General features: G+C 41.3%; 2 protein-coding genes across 3 annotated transcripts in view; both read right to left on the bottom strand.

The window, feature by feature from the left end:
- Positions 1-105: 105 nt before the first annotated feature.
- Positions 106-6,062, bottom strand: BCL10 (B-cell CLL/lymphoma 10). Of its 2 annotated transcripts, none has more exons than XM_017805553.1 (3): positions 5,909-6,062; positions 3,507-3,795; positions 106-2,500 (listed from the first exon to the last, which is right to left on the bottom strand). In XM_017805553.1, exons 1-3 carry the CDS (start codon positions 6,002-6,004, stop codon positions 2,127-2,129), a joined length of 759 nt encoding a protein of 252 aa, XP_017661042.1. In that variant the 5' UTR covers positions 6,005-6,062; the 3' UTR covers positions 106-2,126. The 2 variants fall into 2 exon arrangements, with proteins under 2 accessions (XP_017661042.1, XP_017661043.1); XM_017805554.1 differs by lacking the exon at positions 5,909-6,062 and adding an exon at positions 5,506-5,607.
- A 2,329-nt stretch (positions 6,063-8,391) lies between these two features.
- DDAH1 (dimethylarginine dimethylaminohydrolase 1) overlaps positions 8,392-13,337 on the bottom strand; it is a 59,691-nt gene continuing 54,745 nt past the window's right edge. The window contains exon 6 of the mRNA XM_017805643.1: positions 8,392-13,015. Coding sequence (XP_017661132.1) covers positions 12,899-13,015 — 117 coding nt within the window. The 3' untranslated portion in view covers positions 8,392-12,898. The remainder of the gene's footprint in view (positions 13,016-13,337) is intronic.

A 13,337-nucleotide genomic window follows, 5' to 3' on the forward strand; every position in this document is an offset into this window, starting at 1 on the left:
GCCTCCCGCACACACAAAACCAAAACCACATATCCACTTATCGGCACTTGCTCTTGCAACCTGCACATCTTAATAACAAGAGAGGCAGGCAGGCAAACAGGCAACTGTACAAAAGAATTTATTCCAAAAGTTGTGATAAAAATATTTTTACAAAATGCACGCTATAAACATTTGGTAGGATAATACATTCATTCAAGATCTCAGGTCAGTAGCTTCCCAGGGAGTGGTCCCTGTAGGGTAGGCTTCCTGCAGGCTGCGTGCTGGGTGGGTGGCACACCCCAGTGTGAGGTGAGAGCTGCAAGGCAGCCTCCACCCTGAGCTGAGGCACTTTGTTAAGGCCAAGCTTGCTCGCTCTCCTCCCTTTACAGCAATCCAGGAAGGGACCCAAACCTAAGCACAGCTCTTTAAGTGGTTACAGTGGGCATTTAGACAAATCACTTTTTAGACATCTCGAGTAAGTGCAACTACAGTTCAAGTTAATGGAAGAGAGGGATTTCAGCCTACCCTTAATTTCGTGTTAGAGAGCAAAGTTTTGCTTGCATATTTAGGCACTTAACTTCCCGAGTGCCATCTAATCCAGGCAGTTTCACTGAAAAGCACTTTCACCATCCTACAGTCTATGACTGTAGATGCATACAAGAAAAACAAGGATTCTTATAAACACATCATTATCAGATGTAAGCTATTCATATACTCGGTATGGAGTGTAGTTGAATATTGCAGTTTATTTTCACCTACTTCCAAAACCAGAGTAGTAATGAAAAACAATTTATAGAGACTATATTGAGGTCCTACAGATGACCTGTCTCCATAAAAGGAGAGCAGTTTAGGAATATTACCTCGTTGTGAATTTAAATGGAATTATATGGCTATAGCACAGTATGAGGGCCTTAAATACAAACCTACCCTTTGATATACTGAAAACATCCCATCACTTTTAAGTGTAGTACCACAGAACACAACTGTACACATGTCCAAGTAAGAGTTTACCTAATTTTAAAATTATTATAGGCCACCTGCATTAAAGGCAGATTACAACTCAAGAGTGTGAGAGGAATACAGTATGTTACACTGTGTCAAGAAATGAGAACCTTCCCATGTTGAAGCAGTTTAAAATGCATTTGACTCTAAACAATTTGAAATGTAAACCTGTCTGTCTGCTTTGAAAAGGAGGTATCTGAAGTGCCACATTTCCAGAAGTCCTCAGGTATGGATACTTTCTTGTTACAGGACTTCTCCTCCACTTTTCCCTACTGAGACAAAACATATAAGCTTTGCTCCTTAAAAGCATCCTACAATAACATTTTCTTACAGCCCTCATGATGCTGTTACAGCAGTTTACATCCTTTTTCCAGTACTAATGAGAATTTATATTTAAAGTGCATCTCGAATCAGGAATCTCAAACTAATATACAAGAATAACATGTCAAGACTTGCAGAAGTATATTTTTGATATCCAGTGCCTTTTGGTTTACCAGCAGGACAAAGTTCAGACAATGAAGAGACTCCTTGCAAATAAGCACAGCTACAGATCTGGCCAGATTTGTAAGGTTTTTAGCAAATGGAGCTGCATACGCATACATGGAGAGCAGGAAATTATCCTGCTGAGAAACATTTAACTTGGTAAATGAGTTTAACCTTTTTGGTAAGTAAGCTTAAGCTTTTAGTTTAGAAAGTTATTTTTTGTTTTTCCATACTCACTACTTTTCCTAACTATCTTTCCCAATTCACCCATCACAGAAACACTAAGAAAAGCTGACTTGTTAGTTTCTGTAGGAAGAAAAAACCCATTTTTCTATAATTCTAGCATAAATATCTGCAGCTACATGTGAAATCTTATACACATTGGTTTAAAAAACAAACCTTTGCTGGTATAGTACCAAGATGTTTTGGAAAAAAGCTCCCTAAATGAAAACAAAATGAAACAAAACCAAAACAAAATGAAAAAAAAAAAAATCAAGCAGCTCCAGAGCCATACAATTACAAAATAAGACTTAAAACAGAAAATGCATAGATTATATATTGTTTCCTCTGATTTTGCTAACAGTTTCAAAACAACATCTTTTTAAGCTGTATGAGACATCACACAAAGTTTCAGTACCATTTGGATGAACATACCAACGTCACTACATTTGCTGTGGTTGAAGAGAACGTGATCTTAAAGGTAAAAAGCAATTGTCACTTGAACTAGTACATGGATCTTGCTGGTCTGACTGGAGCTCTGGGGGTAGAGGGGGTGCACCTGGGTCTCCAGGCCCTGGGAGGGTGGCTGAGAAAACAGTGCTCTGTGAATTTCCCATCTCTGCAATTGGTAAATTCATTGAATGAAGAGAGACAGCAGACACAAAAGCAGCGGTGCTATAATCTTCTTCTGGATGATGTATCTGGGTAGACTCTTTGTCTTTTGTTTTATCAAAAAAATTTGATTCATCAGAAAATGATCTAGAAAGATTATTTGTTCCTCCGTACAGTGAGGTCATACAGGTGCTGCAGCTTAGACCTAAGATAAAAAGACAGAAACTGGATTTAATTACAGTATGGTGCCCTCTTAAAACTGTGTTCTGATTTATATAACAGTAAGGCTGTCAAAGATCAATTGTCTGTATTTTTAACACTTCATCTCCCCTGTGACATCCAATATTCATGACAAATTAGAAAACAAACATGCAGGTTATCTAGGCTGATGTGATTTGTTTCTCTGCACCTCAGTATCAGCTAGTATTTGTCAAAGATGCACTGTAATTTAAGGTTCATTTCAGAAAGTCACTTTAGCCTTTCAGCCCAATTTTTGTTTGATTTTTCTGTGTTCTTCAAAGTTTTAAAAATTTCAGCTACATGGTTCAGCTCCAGAGTGGACAGCATTTGAAGGCTGTTTTACCTGAAGCCAGAGAAAACTTCAGGCCCTTCATCTCTAGGGTTAAAACGTACTTCTTCCTTCTTTATTTCTCTTTTGAGTGTGGAAGGGGAAGTAAAGCTTTTGGCGTAGAAAGCTTATACTTTCTTCCTCTGCCTTAAAATCTGAATACACGTAGTCACTTCAAGCTTTGTGTGTCAACAAAACCTCTGTGCCTGCATGAAACAATGCACACACGTATTTACAGTGTCTAATTTTAAGCTCTGGCATTGAACACATACAGGGGAACTCCCCTCAGGTTGCATTTGCTGGCATATCTTCTGCTGAGGTGCAAAGTTTAACAAAACCAGAGCAACCTGCCACTGCAGCAAATAGCTTCAAGAGAAATGCAAGGTGGAAGATAACCACCTATTTTTGAAAAGCAAAACTGAAATGTGAAGACAGATTTATCCACCATAACAACACAATAGGGGGTGTTTTTGCAATTAATTATTTACGATGTGTTCAGATAGTAAAAAGGCAAAGCCAGGATACATGCACTAGGATCTTAAGCCCAAACTGGTGATATTTCCAAACAGTAGAGGAAGACTTTAATTTTGCAGACCCTCAAAATAAAACTTATGTCTTACACACATTATTATAAACTTGTTACCTTTGAGAGCTTCAAGCTTTTCATTTTTGACTTTCAACACTACATCAGTTATCTTTTGTAACAGGAAGTTTTGTGTTCTTTCTCGTCTGATAGATTCAATCAAAGCATCTAGTCCCTTTGGGTTTTCTGCTAAGTAGTCCAATAACTTCCCAGTTTTTTTCCTACTGGAAGATCGAGCAGAAATTTCTTCAGTGTCCTCTCGAGTGAGTATTTTCTTTGAACGCAGGTAATCGAAGTGTCTCTCGGCTATGATTTTATCACACAGGTAAGGACGCATCCTTTCTAAAGCCTGAAAAACAAAGCCAACTTGTATTAGCCAACACTTCCATTTATTTAGAAGTCTGTACTTGAAACCTACAGATTTGATTTTGATACAGGTTAGCCAAAGAGTTTTTAAAGCTGCCACTGCATTACTGAGATTTTTCTAGTGTAAAAAAATTTTAAAAACCCTGTTACCTAATTATCCTTTTCATTAGTTCTTTGAGTGAATTCAGGAGTTCTAATGCATATTAAGAAATAAGCTGACTATTATAGAAAATGTTAATTACATCAAGTCTGTGGTTAGCACATTTCAAAACAGTAAACAACTAAAAATGAAAAGAAATTATATCAAACAGCACCCTTGTCTACAGACATACTTATTCTTACTGACCACCCTACTGCCACATTTCCATACTATTTGTATTCATGAGGCACAACTCCAAAATATTGCAGATACTGATATTTTCTGTACATAGAGCAAAAGCAGTGTCAGAGCAACAGCATGAATATACTCACAGTTTAAAAGGTTTGTAACTAAACACCACTATTGACAAATTGACAGATTACTGCCATCCAAAACACACGTGCTTTCACCCTTAAATGTACATACTCTCATCAACATTACTGGCTGCTTTTTGTCTTCAGCAAAGTGCCTTCTTTTGGTTCAATATTTTAGACTAAACACCTGAAGCACCTTGCACACCTCTAACATGCTGCACAGACCACTGCAAGTCTGATGACTAGCAAAAGCAAAACAACTCTATTTCCTCCTGCAGCATAACTGCAGTGTACAAGTGTAAACTGGTTGCTCGAGTCCTCTCTATAACGAGCAAAGAGAAAGAGGTGGAAGTCTGTCCATGGAAGGTGACTCTATCGATCATCTAAAGCCCCAACATGCAGTCAGTGTTGGGCATGGGAAAGCAGAGGCATCTGTCTTAAGCACTTCAGCAGCAGTGCTACTTCCCATCTTCAGGAACTGTAACACTTAGTACCGAATCACATTCCCTCAGAGATCATCTTCCTGGGAAAGCACGCTGTCTTTTGTGACCCTACTCAGTATCAACGGTTTTATATGGCTCCCCACATCCTCCTCAAGACAAGCTTACCGAGACCAAGATGTTCTTGCAAGCTGGCTTCCAGCTGTGGGTTCAGTCACTGACACAGATTAACATACATATTGTGTTAGATATAGTTTGACTTAAGCAGTTCTTGTCCTTTTCTGGTGTAACTACCAGATGCCAGCTATTGCAGTATCACCCCGTGGTTCCACAGAAGCAAGTACTAACTTGAACATGTCTCACAGAACCAAACAAAGCATTTAATAAAAATGACATAAGCATAAAGCTACTAAGAAACCAAAATGGAAATCCTAAGAATCCTTACTGTACTTTAAAGGAACATAAAACCCTCGATAAGTCAAACATAAGACACTGTAAATTGCAAACATGGATGGGCAGTAAGTAACTAATAAACTGTGATTTTATTTTTTTTTAATTAACCAATCACTTGTTGAGGTTGGTTAGCACATTGCTTGCTTCCGAGTCTCACAAGGAGATAAATTAATCCAGACTGAATCAGGATGAAGTATTCCCTCAGAATCAGACATCAGTGAATAAATATGGGGAGGATCAGGAAAATATAGAACAAGAAGACTCAATAAAAAGTATTTAACTATATTTAATGAAGATATTCACGCTCTCTAAAAGCGAATTTCATTGACACCAGGAGTAGGACATACATGTACAGCCAGGCTTTGAGCACCACGTTAATTACTCATCCCGGCTGCTGCCTCCTGTGGCCTATCCCGCTGCAGAGACACCTGGAGAACCGGCCCCGCGCTGCTCTGGCCTTGAAACGCCACACAGGGGCGGGCCGCTCGCAGCGGCACAGCCGGCAGCCGGGACCGCGGGTGCACACCGGGCCCAGGGCTAAGCTTTTGCGGGTCACTACCGGCCTCACACCGCGGGGACTCCGGAATTCCCCGCCGCCTTCCCAGCGGCGCCGCGGGGCCGGGCCCGCCCGACGTGACCAAGCGGAGGCGGCGGCCCCGGGTCCCTCCTTCCGCTCCCCACAACCGGGCCCCACTCGCAGCTCCGCGCCCGGTCCGGGCACTGCGGCTCTGGGCCCAGCCCGCCACTTACATCCTTCTTCACCTCCGCCATCTCGTCCTCCGTCAGCGGCCGCCCCGCGAGCCCCGAGCTCGAGCTCGACCCCGACCCGGGCCCCGAGCCCTCCATGGCGGCCCCAGCCCGGCACCGCTGGGGAAACCCGCCCGGGGCGCTGCTTCCAGGCCGGCCCCGCCCCCGCCGGCCTCGCCAATGGGCGCTCAGGGACAGCGCTCCGCCCCGCCCCCAGCCCCGCCCATTCGCGCGTGCGCGGAGTGGCGCGCGGCCCCCTCGCGGCGGGAGCTGGAACGTGGTCCCGCCTCGTCCCGCCTCGTCCCGCCGCATGACACGGGCACGGGCCGGGAAGGGCCGCCTCCTCGCTGTCCTGCCGCCACACTCCTGGCTGCAGCGGCGGGTTGAAGCTGCCCCTCTCCGGGCCTGTCAGCAGCAGAGGCCGCTCCCGCCTCCTCCTGGGGCTGCCAGGCATCTTCCCAGCCCCTGATTCCCATCCTTGTTTATTAAACCACATGCCTTCCAGCTCCCCCTCTTCAAGGTGGATTATATTGCAGACTTTGTTGGCTCTGTACAACACTGCTGATAAAACCATCTATCATGCATTCTGGAGTTAGAGTATTTGTTAATAACCTTGCTCAGCCAGAGGTGCAGTTCAAAGCCATGTGATGTCTGGAGGGTTAGGCTGCTGATTCCTGAGCCACGTAAGAGACAAACTGGAATGATTTAACTTCATCAAACAGGAAGAGAACATGCAGTTAGAGATACAAGAATAGAATATATTTTAGCAGACTTAATGCCAATAAACCCTAACAGGATATAAAGGTCCAGGCAGCAGGAAGAAGACTACTCTGCATGAAACTCATTTCAGGAGGGTAACAGCCACTTGATACTCAGAAATGAGCCTCAATGTAGAGTGAGTTATGGGTCATTTCTTTCAAGGCAGCTGGGAAGATTTTGGACACTGCACTGATTTTATGGGTATGTTCATATGTAATGTTCATCTAGTATAAATTTCTACAGTAAACTTACAAATAAATTTTGGAATCTGCAGCAACTAGTGGCAAGTTTTCAGCTACTAAACCACAGCAATCGACCTACAGGTCATGAATTTTTGGGGATGAGGTTTTTGAGAGCATCAGAATGTCTGGATTTTATTATGCAGGAGACAGTGACTGATGTTTTTTCGGCAGCATGTACTTAGAATGGGGAGTGAATCCATACAGCCAAGCGCAGAAGTCTCTAATTGATGAAGTAATATTCTACAGCTAATTTTTGCAAAGAACACTCCTTTTTAAATTACTGTTATGATTTCGCCTTTAAAGGTTGGATATTCTGTGAGAAACTTCTTAATGTGGCAAGTGGGAGTGGCTTTTATAGATTTTGTTTTTAATAATTGCCATTTAGAAACAAGTTCAAGTAAATTGATACCAACTCTCCCCTGTAGATATGGGTACACATGTAAATGCAGTAGTTTACAAATATTAATTGCACCACACTAAAAGTATCCACATTAGACATAGAACTGATTTAAATATATTAGTATAAAAATCATACTTTTAAACAATGTAGTTAAATTAGTACAAAGGCTGTGTTTAGATCAGCCCTAATGAATTCTTCCCTTGTCCCTGCTTCCCTGGCAAGAAGAGTAACAGATTATGGCTTGTTTAAAGTCCCATTTCTAGCAAAACAGTACAGTTTAAAAGTGATGTAATTATTTTGCTACAGTTAATTAATTCCTACTCTGTTAAATTATTTTGGATTTCTTAAAAAGCTGAAGCAACAATATTAAGGCCTCCAACAACGGACTTCTGGATTGCCATGAGATGGCGCTGACGGCCCACGAGCACTTACACACATGGCCATGAAGCTGGAGTAACTGCACGGTCTCTTGGGATTCTTGATCCTAATATTGTAACCTACTGGCATTAGAGCACAGGGGTACAGGCAGAGAGGAGCCCCACGTGCACTATTTGTAGCACTCAACAGGTAGTATTTAGATATAAAATGTGCGACCACCTGTCATGTTACCACGAAGAAACGTCTGGAATGCAGTCACCTCTCTGGACATCGTGGGGGAGAAAGGACACACGAGCTATGTGAATAATTTAACCAGAACTGGAATGCCACTAAACCTTTGTAGTTTCACCTTTTGTAACTTACAGTAAATACAGGAACTAAAGAGAAACATACTATACTATGCTAACATCTGTTTATTTACCTTGGACAGTAATGAAATATATCACAACCACTGTATCTAGAACTTATAGGCAATATCTCCTCTCTATAAACTGTTCTTCAATGTGGAGTCTAAAATTGTGATTTGTTCTAAAAAGAGGCAAGATTTCTCCTAACAGGCTTAAAGGTTTTAGTGCTACTGTCTATAATTGGCTTTATTTCTAGGCATGTAACAAGCTTCATAATAAAAAGACAGCATGAAACAGTATTAAATTAAATTAAATACATATACTTTCAGTTCCAAAACAAGAAGCACAAACTACACAGGGCACGGTACAACTGACACTTTATTCCTTCGTGATGGGGATATATAGTACTGAAACTGCAAGAGTCACCAAAAAAAAATTAAATCAAAGTGCAAACCTCTATTAGGACAGATTATGGAATGTATTGATGTTTTTGGCACAAAAAGTGGGGAACTATATACTGCAACAAGATTTTAAGTTTAATGAATGTAACGCTTCTGTGCTCAGTAGTCACATTTGTGCACTGCAGAACAATACAATGTAAAACAGTGACTAACACGATTCACATACAACTCTATACAATTTACATCACACGTCCAGTTAAAACTTCTCTGAAAATACATGAAGTCCACTGATACTTTGTTCACAACCACTTTACAAATACCATTCTTTAAGCAGGCTTATCTTTTCAGCTTCCTTATTGATAAAAACAAAAATAGAGAATCTTAAATAGTAAATTATTTTCCTCAAATGGTTCCATGTGAATGTTGATGTTTTCTATTAATTTGGCTCTGACTTCGCAGATATAATGTAAAAGAAGCTGAATAAAATCAAAAGCTCATTTTTTCCCATCTTTCATCTCCAATTTGCTGTGAACAAACAGCATTCTGTCCACTGACTTTTTGTTTTCAAAACTGGACATAGTGGTGCCTATGAGCTCTATATCTATCACATGGAAATCACCAAAAAAATCAGAGCATAACTTCACACAGTGGCATTCTATTTAAAACTGAATATTAGCATGGTAAACACAAAAATACATAAATGGAAGAATTCAAGTTTATCTCATAAGGTACAGTATGCATTCACATTTTCATTGCAGAGAGAAACACTGTATTCACATTCTGTTGAAGAAAGAAGCCCACATATCACAGATCTCCCTAAACTCTTAGCAAAGATAACATCCATGAAGTATCTATAATGCACATTGTAGCTCTTTCATTTGAACTGAGCTAAACTGATTGCTCAAAGGAAAAAAACCTTTGATGAGTAATTCAAGCCCCATCGCTGAGCTATTAACCACAAGAACTTCTGTACTGGCCTGCTCTGTCATATATCCTGACAGTTGTTATCAACTGTATTATGTGGGCAGCTATGAGTGTTCAGTGTCTCATCTCCTTTTTTGGTTTGGGATTTTATTTTATTATTTATATTAATCAAGAATGATGATTTAGATCAGGCATCTGAGAAATGTTCTGGTGACAAAATATACAGGACACCCATAAGATGCACATTTGTCACTGCAGAAATGTCCTCATAAATTAATTCTTTGTTTGGGCAACAACAACAAAAAAAAAGCAAACAGCAAGAACAAGAAGCATTTGGCATGATTTTAGTTCTTAGTACCATACTGCAAATGCACAAACTGAAGTGCTTGTAATGTTTTTGCTTTATAATGCCAGAATAAAGACTAACACTAAAAGCGGTGAGGTGAGGGCGATCCCACTAACCAGCTTCGGTAACTTTTGGCATGAGACTAAGATGTAATTTAGAGCGTCTGTGTTAGGAGGCTGTGATATCTACTGAGACCAACAGAGAGAAAGCAGGTGTGGTTTTAGAGCACCTAAATTTTGTGCCTGAAGTTAGAGAGTTTGAATACAACTTGAAATTAACACTCGAAGGAATTCAGGTCCCTCAGCCACTCCTTGCTCTTTCTGTATACCAAATGCCACACTGAAGCCAAGGAAATCTAAGTGGCAAGAGATGAAGAAACAACCTCTCAGTCTACACAGATGTTTCTCAGCTCTGAGATCCCAACTCCTCCTCTCCCTCGCCTAGGGAGCTAGGAGAATGCTTTGTCACCCTTTGCTTTCAAGGACACGAGGTATTAACAATGCCCACCACAAATGTTTCTCTGTTGTGGAGTAACCCTAAAGAAGAGGAGTCACCCTTGTCACTCTCTGGATCTACAGCTCCTGTTGACAGTCATCCTTCCAGCTCAAAAGAAGTCGCTCAGACCCAAAGTAGACCCCTTAGTTTCTCCTCTCTCCTGGCACCTACTCAAGGAGGGAGTGAGTTTAGGTTCATCCACCAACGGTTGGGATTCTTTGGAATGAACAATGAAGAGGGAGAAGTACAGAAAAAGACTCAAGTAAGGAGAACTGAGGCAACAGAAGGCAAAATAACTCTAGGTTAAAAGAGAAAAGTGCTCATCATGCCTTGATGAGCAAACTAGAAATGAGAATCTGAGGAAAAAGAGACAGGTGAAAGGTCAGAGAGGGTAAAAGGAAAAAAAAAACCACCACAGAAAGATTCAAAGATAAATAAAATAGAAATCCCACAGCCTAACACTGTCCCAGTGTAGCTGGATGCTCCAGCGCCCTAGTGAGAGAAGGGAAGAGGGACTGAAGGACATGGAGTGGGGCCAGGCCCCAGGAGGTACATGGACAGGTCGGGGTAGGGGGTCTGTTTCGGCTTTGTATAACAGCTCCCATGGCTGCACATGTTTTTAACAGACTACAACTTGCCTCTAGGAGGTCACAGTTCAATACTGCTGGGTCACTTTTTGGCACAAAATCTCTGTTTGATGTTATTTTGAAATGCATGATACTTTATCAGATATTTAAAAAGCACCAAGGGAAAGCAGAAAAAGATTTCCCCATTGCAACATTTATATCCTTAGAGCCTGACCACCTGGGTCAGGCTTAAATGATTGTGCATGGGAATGGAAGAGACAAAGGGGAAACATTAGGATAACCCTTTGGGACAGCACAGTCATTAAAAAACCCCAAATAAATCACTTGCTGTTTGGTTGGCTGAAGGCTTCCTTTGGGACATGCTCTCTTTTTCCATAGGATATGTTTGCTCATCGTTACTCTCTCCCTTATGATACCTTGTGTCATCACAACATACAGTGCACCCACAAAGCATGAGATGTATCCTGGTAGCTGCCAGGAGGTTCTCCCCTCATTAGCCACTGAGATGCAGCGAGAGATATGGTGAAGAGTACCTGTGGATATGAGTACTTGTGCTTCCTCCCTTATGACTGCACAAAAAACACGCAGGTTTCCAAAGGATATCCGAGTGTGTGCTTGGTTAACACTGTTTGCTTTCCTGCAGACCACGTTGCCCGAGCCCCTTACTCACTTCCTACTGTACCTTAGCAACATGCCACAAACGGTTCAGGAAAGGTGGAGGAGATGTCTAGGAAGTTGATAACATGTTCAGACTATTTGTCAGGCTCTAGAGAGTTCCCGCTACTGCCTCTGTTTGGGAATTTCTCCCATCCTTAGTTTACAAATGATTTAACAAGAAGCATGTGAATACAATGGTGTGTGTTTCACTTTGTGGTAGTGAAAAAAATAGTATGACTCAGTGGGTAAACATGTTGTGGAATCTGCTACAAAAATTATATTCGCTTTAACTGAATACCACAGTAAATATTCATGCAATTAAAAGAAAAATAAGATGGTTATTGTTCCAAGGAAAACTGCCCCAAGGGCAGATAAAGTACAAATGCCAATCTTTCAGGAAAAAATAGCTTCTCTTATTCATGGGCATAATCCAGGAATAGCTGTCCTTCAACTCCTTCTATCACCCTTTTCTTTTGAATTTTGCTAGTAAGTGGCCTCCAAGAGAGGAGAAAACAGAAAGGAGAAACAGAAATAACTTTTAATATGTAAACAAAGAGATTTAAAACCCCCATCCTTTAAATTTCTTTTGTAGGTTTAACTTTTCCAAAAGCATCTCAGTCTTTCATTTTTGTGGTCAGGAGGCTCCCTAGGATCTGGCCTTTTTAAAAACTCCCCTCCCATTCTCACCACATTGAAAATCATGGCATTAGCAGGAAACTGGGACCTGATCTTGCAGGAGGCATCTTGTGCTACTGCGCTACTCTCTTTTTCTGTCATTCAAGTCTCCCAGGCAGACATTGCCCTTCAGCGCTCCCATTGGAGGAAGCTTTTTCCAAAGTTGGTACCTGGTGTCTGAAACTGATTCCAGCCACAGCCACAACTCTGCCCAGCAGCAGCAATGTGATATGGCCGAGACAGTGAGCACAGTTCAGTGCCCGCTGTTCCAGCCACTGTGCAGAAAGCTTCCCTACCACACAAGATACCAAGTTCATGAGCCCACTGAGTTTTCTTCAGTCCCCCCAATACCTTGCACCACTGAAAGCAGAGAACTGAGGAAGGAAAAAAATATGCAGAGCAAAGAAGAGAAAAGAAGACGGAAGGGAATAGTGTAAAGATAACAGAGGTGCTTGAAATATTGAGAATTAGCTGGGTTTCATAAAATTTTCACACAGGTATGTTAAATCACTAAAGCTAGGGGTTAGCCATTATAATTGTCTTTTGCTAGCCCATGGGACTAACATACTTCCAGAGTTATGTGCCCCCAACAAACCCTACATCCACCTTAAATACCATCTGCAAAGACATAAGAAAAATTCACAAAGCAATAAATTTGTAAACAAGGGTTAGTAGCACAGTGGTACAGTAGATTGTCAATTAAAACAATAAAAGTGTGGATACAGATTCGTCTACCTTGTGTGTAACATTATTGCCAGTTACAAGGGAGGGACTCTGTAAACTCATAATTCTGAAGCTTTGTTAATAAGCACAGCACAACAGGTGAGTGACCCATCTACTTTCTCCAGTTCTGTGTTGGCTATTGGGATCAGCATGTGGTCCTTCAGTTTTTCAAATACCTATTTAGAAAAGAAAAAGTAACAGAAATCATTACACTTTACATCCCTTTTTTTCCCCCTTTAACTATCTGCAGAATGAACTGGCATGGATTTATCAGCAGGTGCTAAACTGTCTCATCATTTGTAATCAATATGAACGTTTTCAGTGCACGTGGCCTTTTTGCTCTGGGATTCACACACATCACACTGCAGCGGCGGGGGGAGCTGTTGCTATATCCAGTTACGTGGAAAGAGCACCAGAGGCACAAGATACCGGGTCTCATGAGTAATGGAGATGAGAACAGAGCCCAAGCCCCCCACCTTTTTCCATGTGCTATCTCCA

The sequence above is a fragment of the Lepidothrix coronata genome, unplaced genomic scaffold (assembly GCF_001604755.1).
Source record: "Lepidothrix coronata isolate B3197 unplaced genomic scaffold, Lepidothrix_coronata-1.0 Scaffold12, whole genome shotgun sequence".
NCBI classification, from domain to species: Eukaryota; Metazoa; Chordata; class Aves; order Passeriformes; family Pipridae; genus Lepidothrix; species Lepidothrix coronata.